The 22,601-nt window shown below is 41.1% G+C and overlaps 3 protein-coding genes across 4 annotated transcripts; 1 reads left to right on the forward strand and 2 right to left on the reverse strand.

The window, feature by feature from the left end:
* Positions 1 to 1,646: 1,646 nt before the first annotated feature.
* LOC128737922 (60S ribosomal protein L14) lies at positions 1,647 to 3,173 on the forward strand. The gene is made up of 4 exons (XM_053832698.1): positions 1,647 to 1,714; positions 2,134 to 2,235; positions 2,449 to 2,643; positions 2,838 to 3,173. The coding sequence occupies exons 1-4, from the start codon at positions 1,712 to 1,714 to the stop codon at positions 3,075 to 3,077; spliced, it is 540 nt and encodes a 179-aa protein (XP_053688673.1). The 5' UTR covers positions 1,647 to 1,711; the 3' UTR covers positions 3,078 to 3,173.
* Positions 3,174 to 3,993: 820 nt separating this feature from the next.
* On the reverse strand, positions 3,994 to 6,290 carry LOC128737921 (cytochrome P450 302a1, mitochondrial). Of its 2 annotated transcripts, none has more exons than XM_053832696.1 (7): positions 6,103 to 6,290; positions 5,897 to 5,979; positions 5,587 to 5,830; positions 5,334 to 5,521; positions 4,753 to 5,271; positions 4,367 to 4,689; positions 3,994 to 4,303 (listed from the first exon to the last, which is right to left on the reverse strand). In XM_053832696.1, the coding sequence occupies exons 1-7, from the start codon at positions 6,198 to 6,200 to the stop codon at positions 4,187 to 4,189; spliced, it is 1,572 nt and encodes a 523-aa protein (XP_053688671.1). In that variant the 5' UTR covers positions 6,201 to 6,290; the 3' UTR covers positions 3,994 to 4,186. The 2 variants fall into 2 exon arrangements, with proteins under 2 accessions (XP_053688671.1, XP_053688672.1); XM_053832697.1 differs by having other exon boundaries at positions 6,043 to 6,135.
* Positions 6,291 to 14,124: 7,834 nt separating this feature from the next.
* Positions 14,125 to 15,151, reverse strand: LOC128736601 (uncharacterized). Its single transcript, XM_053831090.1, has 2 exons — positions 15,137 to 15,151; positions 14,125 to 15,084 (listed from the first exon to the last, which is right to left on the reverse strand). Exons 1-2 carry the CDS (start codon positions 15,149 to 15,151, stop codon positions 14,125 to 14,127), a joined length of 975 nt encoding a protein of 324 aa, XP_053687065.1.
* Positions 15,152 to 22,601: the final 7,450 nt, after the last annotated feature.

The raw sequence follows: 22,601 nt of genomic DNA on the forward strand, positions 1-22,601 counted from the left end.
TTTGTCCAAGATGACTATTTTCTTGTCAGTAAAACTATACAAAAAGTGGTTAAGATAACTAAAGCATTGTAATGATGACAATTTTATGGTATACAGATTATAGTTATGCCTACTATGCGTGGTCAACCGTACCATGCGTCCATTGTTCAAGCTTATAGTCGAAATAACCATGAAAATGTTGTCTAGACCAGTTTTCCCAGTCGGTTGAAAACCACCATACTTTTCTGGTCAAGCTTACCCCTAAAATGGTAGAATTTACCATGAAATTTTTCTGTGTGTAGTTTATCTATTCACTGTGTGGTCTAAGGCGAGCTGACCAGAAAAGTGGTTTACTTATATAAGCCATTGTCTAATTCCAAAAAGAATAAAATTAAAAAAATGCTTCTTTTTATTACTTTCACTCGTCAAATTTGAAAAAGTTTTCATATGACGATACAGTGACATCATATCTTATCATAATATGCGAGAATTTAAATACCACTTAAATACCCAATTCTAGATAGAATTAACAAAAGGGTGAATGTCGCAAATGTAATCAAAACGGGTAAGAGTTATTTTTTGCTGGACCAGCATACGAAAATCAACCCTCAGTCGGTTTGTTTTTACCAGGCGTATGAAACTGAAGGGTAAAGATGCGGCTAACATCTTTTTACGCTTCCTACACGTCCGACACAAAAAGAAAAAAAGCAAAAAAGTAATTTTGTTCGAGCGCTTACCAATACACATTCATCCGAGGCTGAAGTTAGAGCGGGCTACTCACAAATACATTTGGTCCGAGGCAAAGTTTGTTATGGGCTAGATGAGATGTTGGCTACACGAAAAATGTATGGGAATGACATTTGTGACAGTGGGGTGGTTTTTACTTGTGACATTCGCCCTTTTGTTAATTCTATCTTCAATTGATGAAAAGTGTGTAAAAAGGCTTTTATGTAATCAACGCGTAAAACCGCAGAGAACAGATTAACAGCTGGGGCTTGCGATAGGTGCATGTTTTTGTTGCCAACATCTCAGCACATCTCGACAAAAGTTGGCAGCAAATTTACCTGTCAGACGGGCGCTTTTCTTGCAATAGCGCCCTTCGTTAAGTCGACTGTCAAACACCGTTCGTTAAGATAGGGATAGCACCCCGCTGATTAACAGGTAATCTGGGATGGAGCACCTTGCGAGGTACGATGGTAAACTAGTCATATATCAACAGTCGATTATTAAGAATCATACTTGAATGCAAAGACAGCAGACCAACAATTTTACTCCATAATTTTAAACTTAACCAGGTTTTCAATATGTATTCCTAGCCACGAAAGTTTTCAAAATCCGAGTCCTAAAATAATTTGCAATCCCCTCAAGAAATTTTAATCAACTATCACCTGGAACAAAAATTTACATTGAATTTTGTAGTATGTAGAAACAATGGGTCTCCGACACTTTTTATTGTGGAAAATGAAACTTATGGTAAATTTATTGTAAAAGCGTCTGAAAATGAAATTTTATTCATATTTGTGTTTCTTATTTTACGCAACTGATTTAAAAAGACGTAAATTTGGGTTTTAATATTTTATCGTGCACTCAGGCGTTTAATCCCTCATGAGCTTTTTTCAGTGCAGCGTGTGTACAGCCTTTTCCACTGTCATTTGGAAGACCTTTTCCCTCGATTTCTTTCTCGCGTAAGGTTGGCAACACAATACTTCACTGCCTTTCTTTCCGGTCCAAAATGGTACGCTGTTAAGATTTGCTTTAATTTCGCTCGTCGCAATTTTGTATTGAAATTTGTTTGAAATCAGCTGAACTTTATTTGAAAATGTGAACGATGTGAAGAAGTAACTCGAGCGTTAAGTTTTAAATGTAATTATTGTTAAATTGATGTGAATAATTGAAGAAAAAATGCCGACACAGTTTGAAGTTCGAACGATTTGATAGTTGTGATGTTTCAATGTGTGTGCCACATGCTGGTCCCTACAAAGCATTAGTTTCGTAGTAGCGATTGAGTTTTATATCTCGAATTAACTATTTGAAGTTGATATAACCAAGTTACTTCTTTTCATCATTTATCTTCAATGAAATTGCGGCGAGTCGATCCAATTGCCTCGCACATTAGCATGGAAAGTAGGTTATTCTATTGTTTTTCAATTGCAGACCTTCACACGTTTCGTGGAGACTGGCCGTGTGGCCAAATGCGCTGTTGGCAAATACAAGGGACGTCTTGTAGCTATTGTAAATGTGATTGACCAAAATCGGGTAAGTTTATGTGGATGTTTATATTTTGAAAAAAATACGTTTTCCATTATCGTGATGAAGTTATCCCAAAGAGGAAACTAGAAGATTATAGGAAGGGCCGACTGATTCATGTATGAAGCCACATCTTCCATTTCTGAAAACGTAAAACAATGTGTGTGTGAAACATGTCCGGTGAAGCAAGAGTCTAATGAAGATACTTTGTTTCTATTCTAGGTACTTATCGATGGCCCGACCACTAAAGTACCCCGGCAACAATACCCGGTTAACCACCTTCACCTGACCAAGTTCCGTGTCAAGTTCCCGTTCACAGCCTCGACGAAAGTTGTGCGTAAAGCTTTGGAGGCATTCAACCTTAAGGAGAAGTTCTCCAGCACCAGATGGCAAGAGCGTGCACGTGCTAAGGCCAAGGTAAGCGTTTTTTTTTTGATAATTTGTAGAAAACTTCGTCGTCATATATGATGAACCTTTTACGATAAATTCATTGATAGGAATGGCCGACTGATTCACATATGAAGCCAGTAAAATCTGACATTGTTTTTGCAGCTTAATAAATTAAACGTTAGAAGTATTCGTTATTAAACTTCCCCTTTAAATTTTTGTAGCGATGCAACTTGACGGACTTCGACCGCTTCAAGCTGCGATTGGCTCGCGCTGAGCGTAACCGTCTTGTCAACGCTCAGTACAAGAAGATGAAGAAGGAAGTCGTGAACAACGGTATGCTGTTCGGTAAGCCGGTTAAGGGAACGAAATCACTGCCGAAGCGACGCAACCCGATTCCGAAGAAGGAAGGCAAGAAGAAGCGCGTCAGGAAAAACAAAAAGACCCCGGCGGCCAAGAAGTAAGCAAGCAAGCAGCTGTTGGGTTTTTGTTGGAAGTTCCGTGCGAGTGTGTACACAGTGAGGAAGGAAGGAGAATATAACTAATCAATTTAAAGCCTACCGGAGATGGTTTATTTACTTTGCGAGAAAACACCTTTTGCTGTTCGGGTTCGAGTAATACGCGTATACGCATCGTTATTTCACTTTGCATTTGATGTTTGTTTTTTCGTTGCTTTTGGCTTTGCGCTGGGGATATAGGACTTTCAGTGCAAAATTCGTGCAAGCATTATTTATGTGCGCACTGAGGTACTACCTATAGGTCTTTGTTTTGTTGAATCAAGTTGGCAAAAAGGCCGGTGCGTATTTTTACCTGTATCCGAGCAAAGTAAACACCCTCATTCTGCATTCCGATGGTTCGGTTTGTCGAATGCAAGTGGTATTTTACAGTCAAAATACAGATCAAGGCTCTACATTTCGTGTTTTGAAACTGGATCTTCTGTTTTTATACGACAGACTTCACAACAAGCTGTAACAGTGCACACCAATTGCAGAGTTAGTGCTATTATATTGACTCAGCTTCTTCTAGTCAAGAACTCTACGACTAGCTTGTTAAGTGTCGTACTTCGAGGTAAACTGGGAGGTTCAACCTAAATGGTATTCTGTTTTAATTGAACACTACATTTATAGCACCATCAGAATAAGAAAACTTAGAATTTATGATCAAAGTTTTCTGAAAACGATGCCACGTTTTTCACATTATCGTATTTGGATTTTCGAATTTTTCAAAAACTTCAGAGCAGAGAACCTTGTTTTGCGTTGCGGGTACAGTTGTAGTCAGTAATGGTTCAACACGAGTAAAAAGTTTGGTTTTTCATTTTTATTTTGTTTGATTTAAATCTTTAAAAAATTACAAAACATAAATCTAACTTAAGATGGTAAAATTATGTTGCCGTTTTTATATTTCCAAGCACATTATTATTTTTTGTAAAACAGTTGTATAAATGGAAGACAAATTGCAAGTATCTAGTTAGGTAACTCGAAGTTGGAAAAGTTGATTGCAATATAAAATTTTATCCTTTCTTTTACATTCCGTTTGTTGTTCACTTGGGAAATATCACATTAACTGCTTTGCCCTACGGCGCACGGGCTCGAAACCTTATTTTGATGGGTTGATCCGGCTGGTTTATAAGCTTCGTTTCAATGTCCATCGGTACGCTACCTGCCCATTCAAGCTCGAACGATCTTATCAACTGAAAGAAGAAAGGATGTTTAACAATTGATTAAAGTAACATTTAAAGAAGATTGTCACCCACCCGCAGCAGAAACACCAACATGTTTTGCTCCGCCATTCTTCTTGCAATGCAGGCTCGCATTCCGTGCCCAAAAGGCAGCACCAGGTAGGGATTCACCGGTTCCTTAGTCCCGCGCATCCACCGATCAGGGAAGAATTGGGCCGCGTTGTTAAAGTAACGCTCCTGCCTGCAGGAGATTAGGTTCTGGGTCACCACAACGGTACCTTTGGGTACATGAAAACCTCCCAGAATGGAATCCTTGTTTAAAATCCGACCTACACCAACGGAAATAGGATTCAAGCGGAGAGTTTCCTTCAGTACTGCACGGCAGTAAGATGCTTCTGCTGAAAAATTTCAAACTGATAATATTAAAGAAAACCGTCTATCGAATGTAAATTTTTTCTTACAATTTAACGCTGCTGCTTCGATACTATTTGTCCAGGGATCGGGCAATAACTTTTCTGCTTCCCGGAACAATTTTGACTGTACATCTGGATTTAAACATAAATGGTACAATATAAAGCCAGTAGTGTAAGCAGTTGTATGAACTCCAGCCAATAGTAGATCAGCGGCCATTCCAGTTAAATCGCTCAGCTCTAGATTTGGATTTTTAAGGTACTCCTCTAGCAGTGATCTGGATCTGGTCTGTCGACCGCAAGCCATTTTTTGGCGCTCATCATCGAAGTATCGTTGTTTCTGAGAGACCAATTCAACGGCAGTTTTTTCCATAAATTGCTGTGATTCACGAAGCTTCCTGTAGGACGGCGTTTCAAATAGTTTCCACAGTTGAAAACCTTGATCGGTAGGTAAAATATTTTGATTGGTCACCTCTGCTGCTTCTATTAGGCGCGATGACACAGAGTTTGGAAGCATCTGCTCGTCCGAAAAACTATCCAATCGAACGTCGAATGCAACGAGACAGATTACTAAAACAACGGTTATTGTGAGTACATTATAATAGTTCTACCAAAAAAATACAAACACTAACACTCCAAGCTAAGCCGGCTAATGGCTGGCATGAAATCGGCAACATCGTCATCCTTTTCGTTTGGTTTAAGACGGTATATAAATTCTTGCGTAACTTTGTCGGTCAACGGTAGGAAATTACGAACACTTTGGGGCGAACTCAATCCCTTTTGCAATTCCGATCGTATCTTCCACCACTCGATGCCGTTCCTGCAATGAATCAGCAGTCAAAATAAATAAATTTGAATTTCCAATTAGGATCATTTGTATCTTACGATGGTAATAGTCCAGCCGTGCGGTAGACATCCGGACGATCACGTCTATACTTTGCTAGGGCTAGGTGGCTGCGTCGCATCGGGTAGATTCCAGGTGTTTTGTCATTCAGTACGGCAGCTATGTCGTTCGGATCGTACAGCCAAACTATGTCCTGACCGGGAACCATAGTTTCACGAACGATTGAACCGTACTTTTCATATTTATCTATTCCGGATTGATGGAGGGCATCGAAGCTATACTTGCCTTGAGAGTAGAAAATGGTTTTAGTTATTGCTTCTTCTAAGAAGTACACTTATTCAGAATACTTGCCAATTCCAGGAATATACTGAAATAAATTTCCGAGACCCAGCGGTCCCCGTGGTCCAGGAATAGCATCAAAAGGCTTTGCTAAACTAATTAGTTATAAAATATAAGCAAACAAAACTGTATTAATTCAGATATCACTGTTCATTTACCATTTTTGTTGATCATGGTATAATTTCTGACGGTCCTAATTAAAAGACTTTGCTACTAACACTGTTGTACTATCGGCTGAACACTTCCTTAAAACGATCGAGGTAGCTTTAGAACCTGCTAGCTTTAATGGTGGAATAACTGTGATTAGTGTATGCATGATTCAAAGCACCTTTTTGGGAACAAAAATTTTAATTAAAACAGGTATTTTGTTACTTCAAGTAAAACTAAAAAGCAAAGAGTTAAACTACAACCATTCTGCCATGTCTAGCGTTAGCCGACTGACCGGTGGATCCAGCAAAACAAAGCAATAAGCAAGCATCGGTGATCGGTCGATCTGCTCCACTCCAGCCACCAACACGTTTAAATAAATTTGAATGGCAGCGTGCTTGTGCATATTTTTGTCTTTGGACATTTTTTCAAAATTAGTATACAAAATGAGCCAAAATTTTCAGAAATTTTACAACTTTTATAAATGGGTATAGTTTAGGAGTAAACAAAAACAACGTTTAAAAATTTCTAGGTCTCTCATTTTCCTAGAAAACTCCTTGAAAAATAAGCGAAAAAATCATAAAACCTATACGGAAATATATATTGTTTGATTACCTCTTTAGTGATAAAAACTTTCGATAACGTTTTTTGTTGTTACTGAAGTTTAGGAACCAAGCATAAAATATTGAGAATCGAGTAGAGCAAATATTTAAATTTATTATAGGGTGCTGGATGGGTTCGTCTACTTTCCAGACATATGAACAAGAAACCAGCATTTTAACCAATTTTGATGCGAATTACAGTCAAACTAACCTGATATTGATATATATGGATTGTTTCTTCGCTATCGAGGAAATGATTATGTTAGAAAATTACTAGTTTTCACTATTTGTTCAAAAATTAGAAGACATCTTGGTTTTTCTACCAGTTTTGAGTATGACGAAGAGAAATTTGAGTATGACGAAGAGTAACCATTTGAAATTATGATCTGTGTGTCAAACTATTTCCACTTTTTTATAGTAGTTGGGTAGCTCTTGCACACGTCTCAAAGAATACGTGCATAGATTTTTATAAATAATTGCTGTCTGTCCAAAGCATTCAACATAGCTCTAGCCGTCCCAAGTTCCTACCTAGCGCCTCTACGTGGCTATACCCGGTAATATTTCATCCTTCAGGGGACCATCAGGACCATCAGGACCATCAGGACACTCGTTTGAAGAGGGGTTCTTAGAGAGAGTGGAGTAGCCGACTTTATAAGGTTAATCTTAATGCGGTTAACAACACATCGTAGATAACGAGCGGGCTCTTCTCCCCAACTGTCGGGGCCATTCTGCATCAGAAGCGCTTATTCAATGATTGGTTCATTGGATCTAGCCCCTGGAAGACGATTCTCAACATTTCCAGTACACTCTTATACATATTAGCATGTTTAACTCCAAATGAATAACATGACACATGGCACCTTTAGTTCTGTCGACTGCCGAATCCAATATATTCTACAGTCAATAAAGATTGCAACATTCTTACCAAGGCATTGAAACCGTGCGTGGGGTCATTTTGGTCAACAGATCAAGATTTAGAGTTAAAACATGTTTTAATTCTGGGGTATCTTTCACAGTAATGCATGTTCGAATCGTTCGGTTTCCATGGTGCAGACGACTTTTCCCGACCGCTGTAGCTCTCAACAACCCATTTAAGACCCGGTGCCAAAATTAGCGTTTTTTACTAACATCAAGTTCTTCATGCCAAGATACGCAATGCCACACGTCAGAACGTGAAACGACACAAACAAATTTCTGATGCAGCGAAACCAAATCATCCGGGAGAAAAAGCGCCACCTGGAAGAGCAGAGCAGGAATATGCAGAGTTGGAGCGGTTGCATCGTTCTCAGGAAACGCAAAAATTCTACCAGGAACTGAACGGATCCCGAAAAGGCTTTGTGCCGCGGGCCGAAATGTGTCGGGAAAAGAGTGGCAGTATTCTGACGGACGATCGGTGACCGATAGGTCGAAGCAGCACTTCGATAAACACCTGAATGGTGCACCCAGGCGGAGAACCATGGCGGCGGGGAGAGCGATTTCGACGGTGCAACAAACGGGGAAGAGTGGCCCCAAAGATGGGTGAAGTTGAGATCGCCATCATGCAGCTAAAGAAAATTAAAAAAACAGCTGGGAAAGATTCGGAGCGAAACTTATTAAAATGGGATCAGAAAAGCTGACCGTATGTATGCATCGGCTAATTGTTAGAATTTGGGATTCGGAACAGCTACCGGAGAAGGTGGAAAGATTGGGTTATCTGCCCGATCTACAAAAAGGGCGACAAGTTGGACTGTGAGAATTATCGAGCGATCACCGTTTTTAATGCCGCCTATGCAAAGTGCTGTGCCAAATTATTTTCCACCGACTATCACCGATTGCGAACAGATTTGTGGGAACTTATCAAGCCGGCTACGTCGAAGGTCGGTCTACCATGGATCAAATATTTACAATGGGGCAGATCTTCCAAAAGGACCGTGAAAACAAGGTTCTCACGCTCAATTTGTTCGTTGACTTCAAAGCCGCATACGATACCTTCGACCGAAAATAGCTATGGAAAATATTGAACGAGAACAGCTTCCCCAAGAAGCTCTGATTAAATCTACGTTGGATGGTACACAGTGCTGTGTTCGGATTTCGGGTGGATTGTCAAGTTCATTCGAATCACACAGAGGGCTTCGTTAAGGTGATGGTCTTTCATGCCTGCTGTTCAACATAACGCTACAAGGTGTTATGAACCGAGCGGATATCAACACGCGGGGTACGATCTCCAACAAATCTAGTCAATTCATCTGCTTTGCTGATGACATAGATATTATCGGCAGAACACCTGTGCCGGTGGCTGAACATTAGACTAAAGCGCGAAGCAGAAAAGATTGTGTTAAAGGTAAATACGTCTAAAACAAAGTACATGCTGGCCAGCGAAACTGAGGTCGTTCGACGTTGCTTGGGCAGTAGTATGGTCGATGGCCGTGAGTGTGAGGTAGTCGACGAATTTGTCTACCTTGGCTCACTGGTAACGGCGGACAATGATACCAGCCGTGAGATTCGGAGGCGTATTATCAGCGAAAGTCGTGCTTACTATGGGTTTCACAAGCGGTTATGTTTATTTGCTTTTGGCAACTCCACTCACGTACGCTTGTGATTTCTACAACAACAATCAAGGATGGAAACGTCAACTTGACGTGAATAAAGTTGCCAAAGGCATGTTAATATTTTTCGAAGGTTGTCCCCACTAGCCAGCAGTACGCTTGCGAAAAGGTGGATAAGACCGGTTGTTCTCTACGGAGATGAAACATGGACAACGCTCGAGGAGGACCTGCAAGTGCTTGCGAGTTTCCGAAAGACGAGTGCTAAGAACGATCTTCGGCGGCGTACAGGGGAACGGAGTATGGAGGCGGAACATGAACCATGTACTCGCACATCTATGACACATCTATGGCGAAGCCAGTATCCAAAATGTGGCTAAAGCTGGTTGGATACATTGGGCAGGGCATGTTGCAAGAATCCCGGACAACTGCCCTGCCAAGATGGTGTTTGTCTCAAATCCGGAAGGAACAAGGGAGCGTAGCGAGTAAGGTGGTTAGACCAGGTGATGCGAGATCTGGCGGAAAGTACTCGGTGCCCGAAGAATTGGAGAGTGATTGGCCCTCAACCGAGTTGACTGCAGAAACCTTGTTCAACAGGCTTTGTCTTAGGACGGCAAGCCTCTTAAGAAGTTCTTTATTTGTCTTTAGGCACCTTGTGCTTTCAGCGTAGATGCGTCGTACCATATTTTCGGAAATCTTAAGACGTCGAGAACCTTCGTTCGTACAGTTCAGAACTATTTTTGTTCTATCACATGGTAAGACTGTAGTAGACCGCCGACTGATCGTTGTTTCGAGCAGGGATGGTTCGATCACTTTGACTCAATTTTGATTCATTTGACAGTACCGTCTCAGCCGAGCCAAATATGACAACGTTATATATGAGACATTTGTAGAACTAGTTCTAATCTACAATTTGGCTGAACAAAGTTTTGCTGTATCTTTTATAGTTACGGTGCTACAATGCTAGTAACTCATCAGTGCCTAAATGAACGTTCATTTAGTCACTAATAAGATACTAGCATTGTAGCGCCGTAACTACAAAAGATACAGCAAAACTTTATTCAGCAAAATTATAGATGATAACTTATTCTACAAATGTCCCATATATAACTTTGTCATATTTGGCTCGGCTGAGACGGTACTGTCAAATGAATCAAAATTGAGTCAAAGTGATCGAACCATCCCTGGTTTCGAGTGTCGGTTTCGTCTGGGCCTGAATCGTGGCGTCCAGAATCAAGTCAGCAATAAGCTCGCATTTTTCCTTCGGAAGACGGTTTTGACGCGATTTTATGTTTTCTGTGATTACGGTCAACTTCTTAGTTGACGTCCAGGTGGTCAAATGAGCCAGTCGTCGCGTTGTTCGGATCTCGACTGACAGGAGAAATTTCTAGAATCAATAGAATCGTAGCACTATCTAGTGCCGCAATTGGACAGTAAGCTGCGAAAATGGAATGCTTCTGAATGTAGTTATTTGCTTTATTTTACTCTAAGGTTATAGGTGAAGTGACCAGATTTTTTCTAGATGAATGCGGGACGCCGGAGGTAAAACAGAGCCTAGGAGGACTGGGCAAAAAATAAATGCGTCGAAGAGCAAATGCATGAAGGAAAAAGGCTCACTGGGCACGCCAGTGAACCTAGCGACCCCTATTGAGTCAGTATTATGGTATTAGTATTATGGTGCGGGAAACCATTCTGTAATATCAAAACGTTGCTTCTGATCTGCTCAAGCCGTACTAATAAAGACACACATATATATATATATATATATATATATATATATATATATATATATATATATATATATATATATATAAAAGCGATTCAAACGTCCTTCCCTCTGACTTCTGTATTCCAGTAAACTATTTGCTATTTTTCCTAAGCTTTTTTTTCTTTTTAACATAGATTTCCAGAAAGCTGAAAGTTGCAAAATTAAATTGATAAGGGACAATAACTAAACGGGAGATTACCGGAATACGGGCAGAAGTAGAACGCCCACCCTATTTGATGTTCTGTTACCTTCTTTTTTGGAAATAGGCTTGTGTTGTCGGTCCCTTTGTGATCAACATACCATGTTTAGAGATTTGAACATACACAGGCACACTTGCAATGCGGGACACAGGTAGGACTCATGTCGATCGTATGATTCCGAATGTATATGTAGTGTATACATATAGGACTATTGTTCGAAATTGTTTAATTTCTCCGTATTGTAATCAGATTCTATTTTTTCTTATTGATACAGGTGTATTAAAATAACTGAAAACAAAAATCTACAAGATCTTTCACTTGTAGTGTAGTGTTTGTTATAAAGGTCGTCAGACCTAACCTCAAAACGATTCAACCTCCGTGTGACCCCGGAGCGTCCGACGGTAAACCAGTGCACTGGTAAAATGAAGGGTAAAATAATAAGTATGAAAGCCTGTAGTCAAATGCAAGATAATAAAACGATTAAAGAACGTAACTACAAAATTTAAATTCCAAGAAGCTTCATTTATTTCACTTTCCGGCGTGATTATGGGAGTTCCAAACGATAGTATTCGGTGGAACGAGATACAATGGCACCCAGCAGACAACCCTGAATGTTATAAACAACGGACTAATACGAAATTTCCTAGAATACGGATGATTATTATGTTAATTCTAATAAATGTCGAAGTCTGGTAACAACTGGAAAAAAACATTATCATGGACGAATCGAAGCGATACTTTTACATTAAGATAATAACTCAGGAATTTTATCACGTTTTCCATAATATGACTAAAGAAGTTTTTTTCCAATTGTAAGAAAAACAGTTAAAGCAATAAGTGTAACTCAGTTGAAGTTGAGCTAAATTTACTAAGGGGAGGGTGGAGAAAACGCGTCACGTTAAAATCTGTGCTAAAACAGCTCGCACTGGAATCGACTGAAAAAATATTGCTGATTGCAAGAACTTTCTACTTTCAAAAGTGCGCAATCACTCATAAAAGTGCTGTTTTACACGGAATCGTTTCAGCGTCTCCGGCATACTTATTGCTTGGAATGTAACAAAATACTGTGCTGAAGATATCGAAGCGATTCAATCTAAAATAGCACTTTTATGGGCTATTGCATACTTTTGAATGATTTTTTTCACGCAATCAGCAATTCAGGGATGGCTCGGCCACTTTGACCTAATTTTGATTCATTTGACAGTATCATTGCAGCCAAGCGAAGTTTGAAAAGGTTATTTATGGGACATTTGTAGAACTAGCAATTATCTGCAATATTGCTTAATAAAGCTAGACTGTATCTTTAGTATTTACAATGTTATATGGCTGCTACCCCATTGCTAAACAAATGAACGATCACTTGGCTACCAACGGGGTTGCAGCATTTTAGCACCGTAAATAAAAAAGATATAGCTACATTTTATTGAGCAATATTGTGGATAGCTAGTTGTTCAAATGTCCCATATATAAAGGGTGTTCCACATCTCAAATTGCATCACTGAAGAAACGCTGTAGAAAATTACCTAATTGACCGATCCTTTTTCACACTTTCAGACAATAAAATATAACCCATTAGTAAGCTTTGGGCATATTTTTTCATTCAACTTCAATAACATAACAGTATGCTCGCACCTAACGCGTAACTCCAGCTTTGTGTAACACCTCGTTGTAGATTTTTCTGTACGGAAACCTACTCGTACCACTCCAGGACATCCTTTGAATAATGGCACGACCCAAATAACAATTTGAGTTTTATTAAAGTGGTATTTTTTACCAATTTTGGTCATGACGGTTGTCATAAGAATGTAAAAAACCTGAAATGTTGCTTGGGAAAGCTATCCGGCCAGAAGATAGTAGGACCCTCGTGTTGCTTCAACAGAGGAAGCAGACGCTTCTGTGGATACTCCTAGAGTGACTATATACCGAGTGGCGACACTGTCAAAATTGGAATGACAATTATCTGTCAGTGTCATTCCAATTGAGCAGACGACCTATCCAACACGTACGCAGGGAAGAGAAAGAAAATATGCATTGCATACTTTTGGCATGACATGTCGCCACTCTGTATAGTCACTCTAAACACTCCTCGAAGTGGATCTGCCCGTTTACAGTCCCGATAGTCACGAACGGCGCACTCTGTTTGCCACATGATCAGATCGCTTGACAAACTTTGAAGGTTTCTGCATCCTTACTACCTCCGGAACATCAAACTTGTGCTGGGCGGTGAAGTACAGTAGCCCCGGAAGCTGCTGGGAGTCCGCCTTGACGTTAGTCTCATCATCTATGATGAGAGAGTTGAGACTTTTCCAGGTGCTTGCGCAAAATAAAGGTGCTTGAATCAAAATTTAGTCACAGAAACAGTGTTCGAGCCATCCCTGGTGATGCCCAAAGAAAAAACAATAAATAACAAAATGCTGATCCATGATGCAGTATCGTATTTCTTGAACTTGGCAGATGACCAAATGCAGCAGTGTATGTCAACTATACAGTGGAGCTAGGAAAGGGGTGGATTTTTTTTTACAAAACTGGCTTAGAAAAGGCTCATGGCACAGGAAACTACAGCTCAATAACGAAGAGACTTGCACCCTAAACAGTTTGTTTATCAACATGACTATTCTAAATATGAGCTAAATAGTAGAGAAGACATTCGAACCTACGACGACTAGTCTAACAAGCAACGCTTATTAAGTTTGTATAACGTTCCTCATTCCTCCTTATCCAAGATGGAGAATCCGCGGATTGCGTGCTTACGTTGAAAAATCGTTGACTATGAGATGATGTCGGTGGAACTATAGTTTACGAGACACTAGAAGAGGTGAAATTGTTAATAATTATATAAGGTCCATAGGCATAATTTTTGTAATTATATAAGGTCCAAACTGGGTTTATCTTAGGCCATTACAATTTTCCTGCAATCAAGTCAATGAAAAATACCAAAACGTTCGAGATCTCCCATTTATTATCATCGAAAAAATAAACATTCCACATTAATCAACAATCACTAGTACGCTGGTCCGTACTGTTCAGGGGGTACCACCGCTGCCCCAGTTGGTGTTCCCCAAGCTACTCCCACGTCGACGAACAGATTTGGATTGGCTACATCGGGTACGCTGAGTCCGTTCTGATACGGGACTGGCAGGTCGGCTACGGGTCCGAGATTTTGTACCGCTAGGTGTCCTCCAACTTGCCCTGACAGAGATGCTGGATTAACGACGGTTTGCCAGTATGTTCCCCCATTTTCAGGTTGCGAATTCACTGGAACGGCAGGATATACAACCACTTGGCTGGATGGGTTTACACCAAATGTGTTGTCTAAATTGTACAGATTACTCTGTAGCACCGTCTCGGGACAATCTTCGGGATTATGGGATGGCTGAGATTGGACACCATACGTTTCATGTAGCTGAGGAGGAAGTCCGTACACTTCGTGAGGTGGACCATAAGTAGGTGCCGGATATGGCGCTGATGGCACTGGAGTGGTGGTTGTTGGCTGCGGAGGAAGTCCGTACACTTCATGAGGCGGGCCATAAGTTGGCGCCGGATATGGCGCTGATGGCACTGGAGTGGTGGTTGTTGGCTGAGGAGGAGGTCCGTACACTTCATGAGGTGGGCCATAGGTTGGCGCTGGATATGGCGCCGGTGGTACCGTCGGAGTGGTGGTTGTTGGTGGTAGGGTTGTAGTCGGTGGCGGTAAGGTAGTAGTTGGTGGTGGCGGTGGGGGCGGTAGTGTAACGGTTGTTGGAGGCCCATAATGGGTGGGAGGTTGTTTCGCCGGTGGATAAGGCTTCGATGGTGGAGGATAGGGTGCTACATGAAATTTATAGGCAAATGGGACGGCTCGTTTGTGTGGTTTTGCTTTGAAAACAAGCGGCTTAAGTCCCAATCTTTTCCCTAGTAGTTCGAGAACATTTCCCTCCGAAAGGGAGGCAATTGCTAGCGTTATAAATAGTATGAATATTTTCTAAAAAAATAAAAGAAAAATTAGATTATTAAGGTATTGCTATTAGCTTTACGATGGTTCTTACCATTCCGGTGATTTACTGTCAAACGATGTAGGTGGAATGTGATGGGAGGCTTTTCAAGTGCTTAAATATATGTCGATTATGTGCCAGAATTATGAGCTGCTTCTGACCCTCCAGGGCATGCAATCTAATTAGTAGCATCAAAAGTGGTTATTTCCATTCTATTTAGAACAGGATTTTCGAAGTTATTAAAAGAAGACACACGTGGAACTAGTTTTTCGTAATTTATCGGTCATGGCGGCGCTCTGTTTGATGATTTAAAGTGTTTATCACTATTGATTGCATCATTTTCCTGCGTCTATGTACATTGTCTTGTGGTTCTACATTGCGACTTACAGACTAGTGTTATAAATATTTAGCGCTTAGCTTAGCATGGATGTAGTTCGAGAAACCGGTTGTCAGTGATGGGATCAAGCTTTGCGAGAATGGGAACAAGATGCATCTGAATTCTCTGCAACGGAAATCCATTTGGGTGTTTAGTACGGATGTAAAGTGCGACGGGTGCAGTTCAAATGAATATCTATTAGCAGAGAATTTTCGAATCTCGACAAAATTGTTTGCGTTATTTAAAAACTCCTATACATATGGCAATTAGTTTTTATCATGTATAGAACGTCAATCCGTCAGTTGTGGTAATTACTGTTAAGCAGGCGGGCGGCGTTGCAGATATTTGATCTAGTTCTGGTTACCTCACAGGGTTTGGGACACATACACTGGGACTGAACATGTTAGCAACACGACTTAAAAATATGGCATTTTTGTGAAGGGGCAGTATTATTCTAAATTATTGTGATCACGGAGCTGAGACCGAAGGGGCTGCTGTCGACTAATGGAGAAGACGAGATTTTTGTATCACACTTAGTTTAGTTGAAAGGTAGGAACATTCCATGCCTAAGAACCTACCTAGAAACAAAACATGTATAAAAGTAAATATTTTTGTGGTTATGCTAGTTACTTTTTCTAAAGTGATTTTAGCTTCTGGCTTTATTTCTTAAAGATTATAGTTGGTACTGGGAAATTAGCTTCTAGGAATATATTTGAGGAAACAATGAAATCTCTTTCTATTTCGAAAATTTTACTTTAATGATGATAAATGTCATTTAAATTGTAAGGAAAGACGACGTATATAATTTTGACCGTTCTACCAGATTTAAAAAAGCACGAATGGTGTCATACATCATAGGTCATTTTTATATAAATGACATTAACAAAAGATTGCAGATATTCCACCTGAAAAGCGATTTTACTTTTTCCGATTGTGTTTAAAATTTACCCGTTTTTGTTTTGCAAAATTTTGAATTCGCGTCTTTTAAGTTTTTTAAAGTTGTTATCTGGAAGTGTTATAGATTGTTTAAAAAACGAATATTTGCGTTATACCGTTAACCCCCGCTAATATGAAGGACACCTCGTTCAGATTAGGTTCATTTTTCATCTGATCATTTAGTAACTCTGTTCATTTTCACTTACGCGCAAGGTGCGCACCTTATGAATTTATTGTTTTGATTTGACGACGATAAACGTTTTGAGAACTTGTCAAATGTGCGCGAATTCACGACGTTTGTAAAAGAAATTTGCTCCAGAACTCAGATTAAAACAATCTATTTTGGTTGCTGGAGAGAGCAGAGTTGCATGTGAACTAGGGTAAGGAGCGGATTAATCAGAGTTCGCCTATTTTAATAAGTTGAACATGAATGAGCCTAAAATGCAGTATTTTGTTTATATTTTAAAAATCTTTTGATCGATGTAATTAATATTAACACAATTTAAATACTGTGTTTTTGACAAGAAATATGATGAATTAAAAATTTAATTTTCACATGTCATATTGTAGTAGACATATTGTAATCATTTGATGTCATGGTTACAAGCTTATAACAGTGATAATCTGAGACAAGTCAGTAAAATTCAGGACTGCTTAAGAAAGCACCTTGGTGATTAAAATGCGTTCGGGCTGATTAAAATTAGTTCCAGAGCCTCAATTTCAGAAGTTTAGCTTAATAATAGTGACTTTTAATGATAACAGCTTGAAGAATTGAAGTTAACAAGAAGGTTGTTATACTGATATACCCCATTTAGTCAATCTACCGCTTATAATATGGTAAAACAATCAGTGAAACGACTAGACTGCTTAAAATAGGTTCTATATCCTGTACTGCCAGAGCTGCTGGGCAAGAGCAACGTATTAAGAATTTTTGTTTGTTTTTAATTTGCCAAATCAACTTAACCGTCACTTGTGTATGACTCTTGATCATTTTTTAATGAGAACACATTCATATTACCGGGGTGCAGATTAAAAATATTCAGATTAAGGAAGATCATACCAGCGGGGCTCACAGTATTATTGCAGTATATTGCATTGCAGTGCATTTGAGCTCAACTTCTTTTCTTCTTATTATGTGCTACAAAACTCCGTAAACTGTAATCCACAATATTACTGCTGATCATAGGGAAATCGATGCAATTCTGACTAGTTGCCAACACTGTCAAATAAAATAGACAAAGAAATGTTGCCGAACTAGGCAGTTTTTCTTTCAGCGCGTCTGCACTTTATCTACCGTCTGTAGATTGGCAGTAGATGAATTTTATCTGTCAGATAGGAGCAAATAAACATAAACATAAAAACATCCATTTGTCCATCATGTCTTAATAAGGTTTTACACGCTTACGTCACGAAAAAAAGTTAGCCAAATTTTGCAAACGCGACTTACATAAATTCGAGTAAAAGGACTCAAAAGCGCATTTTTTAGCAGTGTTTCCCTTTAAACTACGTTTTTGTTCTTTTCCAGTTTGCCGTTAACAATATTCACTTTCATAATTTTAAATCATATTCTAAGTCCACGTAAACAAACCTCCGATAGACGTCAAAGAAGTGAGGTTATCTTCGCCCGTGCAAAACTCTATTGACGGTCGGCACTTTTCGGATGTCATCGGTGTACGGTTTTTTCGGGTACCAACTATCGATTCTGACCACTATCTCGTCGTGTATAAAATTCGCTCAAGGTTGTCGAACGCGGCGGATGCTCGCACTGAGAGGACGCTTCGTTCTAACATTCAGCAGTTGACGGCAAGTGGCGTGGCAGCGGAATACGCTGAAAAGCTTATGGTTAACGAATCGCAGAACAGTAGGAAGAACGGGGAGAAGATATAAGAGGACTGTGGAGGAACCTCGATGGTGCCATTGACATAACTGCTAGAGAGGTTGTAGGTACGACGGGTGGAAGCCAGCGTAACACTTGGTTCGAAGACATATGCCTGAGAGTGACAGATGAGAAGAATCAGGCCAGGAGTCGCAGACTCACTGCGGTTACACGTAAGAACAGAAAAAAGTATAGAGAGACTAGAGCTGCGGAAAAAACCCACCGGGTAAAAAAGCGCGAGTACAAGGAGCACGGGCCCGCCAGCGCAGAGGAGAGATTCACCAGCAACGACACACGGAGTTTCTACAAAACGGTGACGGTGAGGCGCAAGGATATTTCCATGCCTGCGATATGCAATGATAGTTCTGGCAACCTGCTTACTGACAAAATGGCAGTAGTAGCCAACGGAAGAAGCACTTCCAGATGCTGTTGAACAGAGAGTTAAACACAGAAATGATCAGGAACAGAATACGAATTATGAGCGATGGTCAAGCTGTGGAGCCACCAACACAGGAGGAGGTTAAAAAGGTAATCAGTGAGCTGAAAAACGGCAATGCTGTTGGAAAGTCTCCCGGTATCCCTGTAAAACTTCTAAAAGAGGGAGCCAGCAGCTGTATGAAGCAATTCACCGGATCATTGTCAAAATCTGGATGAAAGAACAAATGCCAGAGGAGTAGTTGGATGGCCTCATTTGCCCGATTTTTAAACAAAAGGACATTGACTCGAGTGTAAAAACTATCGAGGCATTACATTGTGCAATTCTGCCTATAAGGTGCTCTCCCGTATTCTGTTCAGTAGACTGAGGCCGTTAGCGGAATCCTTCGTTGGCAAGTACCAAGCCGGCTTTCGTGAGGGTCGTTTCACGACGTTACTTGACGTCAGTTACTAGACAAGTCCCAGGAGTACAACTTGCAGACTAATAATGTTTATGGACTTTAAGGCAGCGTGCGATTCAGTCAAACGAAATTTGTTTCACACACACACACACACCTTGGTACGCACGTGACATGCGACAGCGATGTAAACCACGAAATTAAAGGACGAATTTCAGCTACGAATCGAGTTTTCTACGGATTGTGTAGGCAGCTGAAGTCCCGTAGTTTGCCAAGTCGTGCAAAACTGGTGCTCTACAAAACACTATTACTTTTGGTGGCCCTTTACGGACATAATCGATCGAGTACTTGAAGTTTTTGAGCGTAAAATTCGTTGATACAGTGAAGGTAGTTTAATGTGGTAGGTAGCGGTGGGTTGGGCATGTGGCTAGGACGCCCGACGAGAGAGTAGTCAAAACTATTTTCAGCAGAGCACCAGGAAGTGGTAGTAGACTGCTGGGTTTGCCCCGAATGCGCTGTTCGATGGATGTGCGCTGTTGAGGACGATGCACTTACAGCTGGTGTTGGATAGGATTGAAGAACGGTAACCCAGGACCAACAGTTCTGGAGGACCATAATTCGTTTGGCGCAGGATTGATAACGGACTGACACCGATAAAGTATCCTCTCTAAGTTCTATGTGCTGCGAGGCGACGCACACGAACGAATTGCCCATATACGGGCGAATTGTTTATCGCTTGTCACTTCTAATTACTTCAAGGGGCTTGCTGAGCACGCGTATGTCAACGCATGGGCATTGGCATACCTAGGAAATTTCCCAAGAGGGGGCCTAGGGGGTGCCTTCCAAAAAAATTTCATTATAATCCTGTTACGCCGGCTGTCACCGTTAGCACAGGGTTTTGTAGGGATTTACCAGGCGGGCTTCATGGGGACCTACGGAACTACGGACCAGATGTTTACCATCCGACAGATCTTACAGAAATGTCGGGAGTACAACGTGCCCATGCATCACATCTTTATTGATTCCAAAGCAGCATAAGATACAGTCGATCGAGACTAGCTATGGCAGATAATGCACGGACACGGTTTTCCGGATAAACTGACGCGATTGAGCGGAGCTACATTAGATCGAGTGATGTATTTCGTGAGTATCTCGGAGACTTTCGGGTCCCTTTGAGTCGCGGTGAAGGTTGAGACAAGGGGGTTATCCGACGAAAATGGAGTCTAGGAGGATTGAGCTAAATATAAATGTGTCGAAGACCAAATACATGAAAGAAGGAGGCTCAAAGGAAACAAACGCGTGCCTCCCACGACGGTAACTGTTGACGAATAATCCAGCGGCATATTTAAGCGCGAAATTGGATCTACTTTGACCTTCGCAGAACGCTTCGATAAAGAAGCATACGCCGCCGTACGAAAAATAGTGGTTCTTTATGAACTTGAAGCCGCGCCACTGCTCACGGAGGACATACGCGCCCTTGCCGTGTTCGAGCGGAAGGTGCTTCGGATGATATTTGACGGAGTATAAACTGAAAGCGGAGAGTGGTGGACAGGTGAATCACGAGCTACAGGCAATGTTTGGAGAAATTCCCATCGTGCATTTGGTTAAAGTCAGTACGCTACGGTGGGCCGGACACATCGCCGGACGACAGTGCGACGAAAATAGTTCTCTTCAAGAACCGCTCAACGTGCAAGATGCCTTGACCAGGTCTAAAGTGATTTGCGACTTCTGAGACGACTGGGAAATTGTCAACGAGAGGTCTAATTTGAATGGAGACGAATGCTTCCAATGGGGAAAATTTCGGGAGGGGGCTGCAGAATTTTGGAGGAGGCCTTGTCCCCCAGGCACCCCCTCTAGCTACGCCAATGTGCATGGGGTAAAGTATACCGACTGTTGACGGCGAGGTTGAGTGGTCTTATGATACTAGTTGAAATGTGCTCCGACAAGCTGAAAGTAATTATTGAGGGGCTATTTTCGGAGCGCGAATCGACAGGTTTGCCATTTACGCCGAATGGTGTGGGATAGGGATAGAACTAGTAGCGGTTGTAAAGGACTAAAAGTGAAAAAAGCACTTGTCTCGGGTGGACTTCCAAACTTAACCTTGAAAGCAACAATGCAGACGAACCCAGGCCCAGGACAGTTCTACAGAAACGCCTAGACAGAAGTCTTATCTTGAATAGATTTGAAAACTAGAAGTGCTCTGTCCTGTACTATTAAATGTAGAAGAAGCTGGTATTGTTGTCAAAAGCAGGGGAAGCCTAGAGGGACCTAGTATCGCAATGCCTGCTGGGTACGCAAGGAAAACTGCTTGAGAGGATCATTCTGAACATGTTGACGTAATGTTTGGCGGGTGTCCATGAACTCTCATACCGAGCAATTCGGGAAGTCCCGTTTCCCGTAAGGCTTTATCTTGGGACCATGGTTCTGGTTTACTTTAGATGACGGTGTATTAAGACTGATTTTGTCTAGATATGTGGAGATCATTGGCTTTACGGACAACATCGCTATAGTGGTAACAGTAATCGCTGAAATAGTAAAACTGCTGTTAATGGAAACAATAATCATATCATTGAATGCTGGTTGTGAGAGTTCAAACTACAAATAGCCCATCACAAGAAGTGAAGATAGGTAGCAACCGCAAGACAGTTCAATTGGTGGAGATCATCGTTGGACAGCATATGAAGACTTCGAAGCGAGGGTTGAAACACCTAACCCTGTAGATTAATGACTGACTAAACTTCAACAATCATGTCGACCACGCTTGCGAGCAGGTGGCCTTTCAGACAATCAGAATCATGCCAAATATCTCTTGTCCAGTCAGCAACTAAAAGCGAACACATTCTTTTAAGAACCGTTATTTCGTAAAACTGAATATCAGACACCCTGATGATAAAATGACCGGTACGTGATGTAATTGGACAACGCACTCGACCGGAGATTAAGAGTTGTGGGCAATATTGCAAATTGAACGAGATGCAAACGATACCTACTCATTCGTGAGCGAGAGTGCGAAGCATAGCATCCAGCATAGCCGATGTTGTGTAGTTACATTCTACTGCCTGCATTCTTGCGAGCATACAGCCTCGTAGCGTCTTTCTGCACAGCCTGCTAACCAAACAAGCACCTTATGAGATACCAACGGAGTGGCACACCAGGATGTATGGATACGGATTTTGCTTGACTTCTTTTTTTCTTCTTCATCTTACGCTCTCGGTTATACACGCGAGGCAGAGTGCGGGTCCTCACGAGTGATGCGATATCAACTGCTAGGTTGCAATGACGAGCGAGAGCGACGATCGTGGCGGATAGCTAAATCACACACACGCCAAAACTAGTTGCAGAGCATGAAAAAATCGGAAAAATAAGAGCGATAGTCCGAAAGAGACGCTTCTGCTAGTGCGTTCGTTAGAACGAGAACGCGTGTAAAATTATAATCAGGAGTATGGGCTTCGAAAGATTGGTTGTGGGCAGTGCATAGAAATCTCA

This window comes from Sabethes cyaneus, chromosome 2 (genome assembly GCF_943734655.1).
Source record: "Sabethes cyaneus chromosome 2, idSabCyanKW18_F2, whole genome shotgun sequence".
Lineage (NCBI taxonomy): Eukaryota > Metazoa > Arthropoda > Insecta > Diptera > Culicidae > Sabethes > Sabethes cyaneus.

Excerpts from the sequence above, each read along its gene's own strand:
- LOC128737922 (XM_053832698.1), top strand. Across the intron at positions 2,236-2,448 it reads ATGTGATTGACCAAAATCGG|GTACTTATCGATGGCCCGAC; the intron begins GTAAGTTTATGT and ends TTTCTATTCTAG. Across the intron at positions 2,644-2,837 it reads GTGCACGTGCTAAGGCCAAG|CGATGCAACTTGACGGACTT; the intron begins GTAAGCGTTTTT and ends AAATTTTTGTAG.
- LOC128737921 (XM_053832696.1), bottom strand. The coding sequence starts at position 6,200 with ATGCATACACTAATCACAGTTATTCCACCATTAAAGCTAGCAGGTTCT. Across the intron at positions 4,690-4,752 it reads CGAAGCAGCAGCGTTAAATT|CAGAAGCATCTTACTGCCGT; the intron begins GTAAGAAAAAAT and ends GAAATTTTTCAG. Across the intron at positions 4,304-4,366 it reads TGTTGGTGTTTCTGCTGCGG|TTGATAAGATCGTTCGAGCT; the intron begins GTGGGTGACAAT and ends TTCTTCTTTCAG.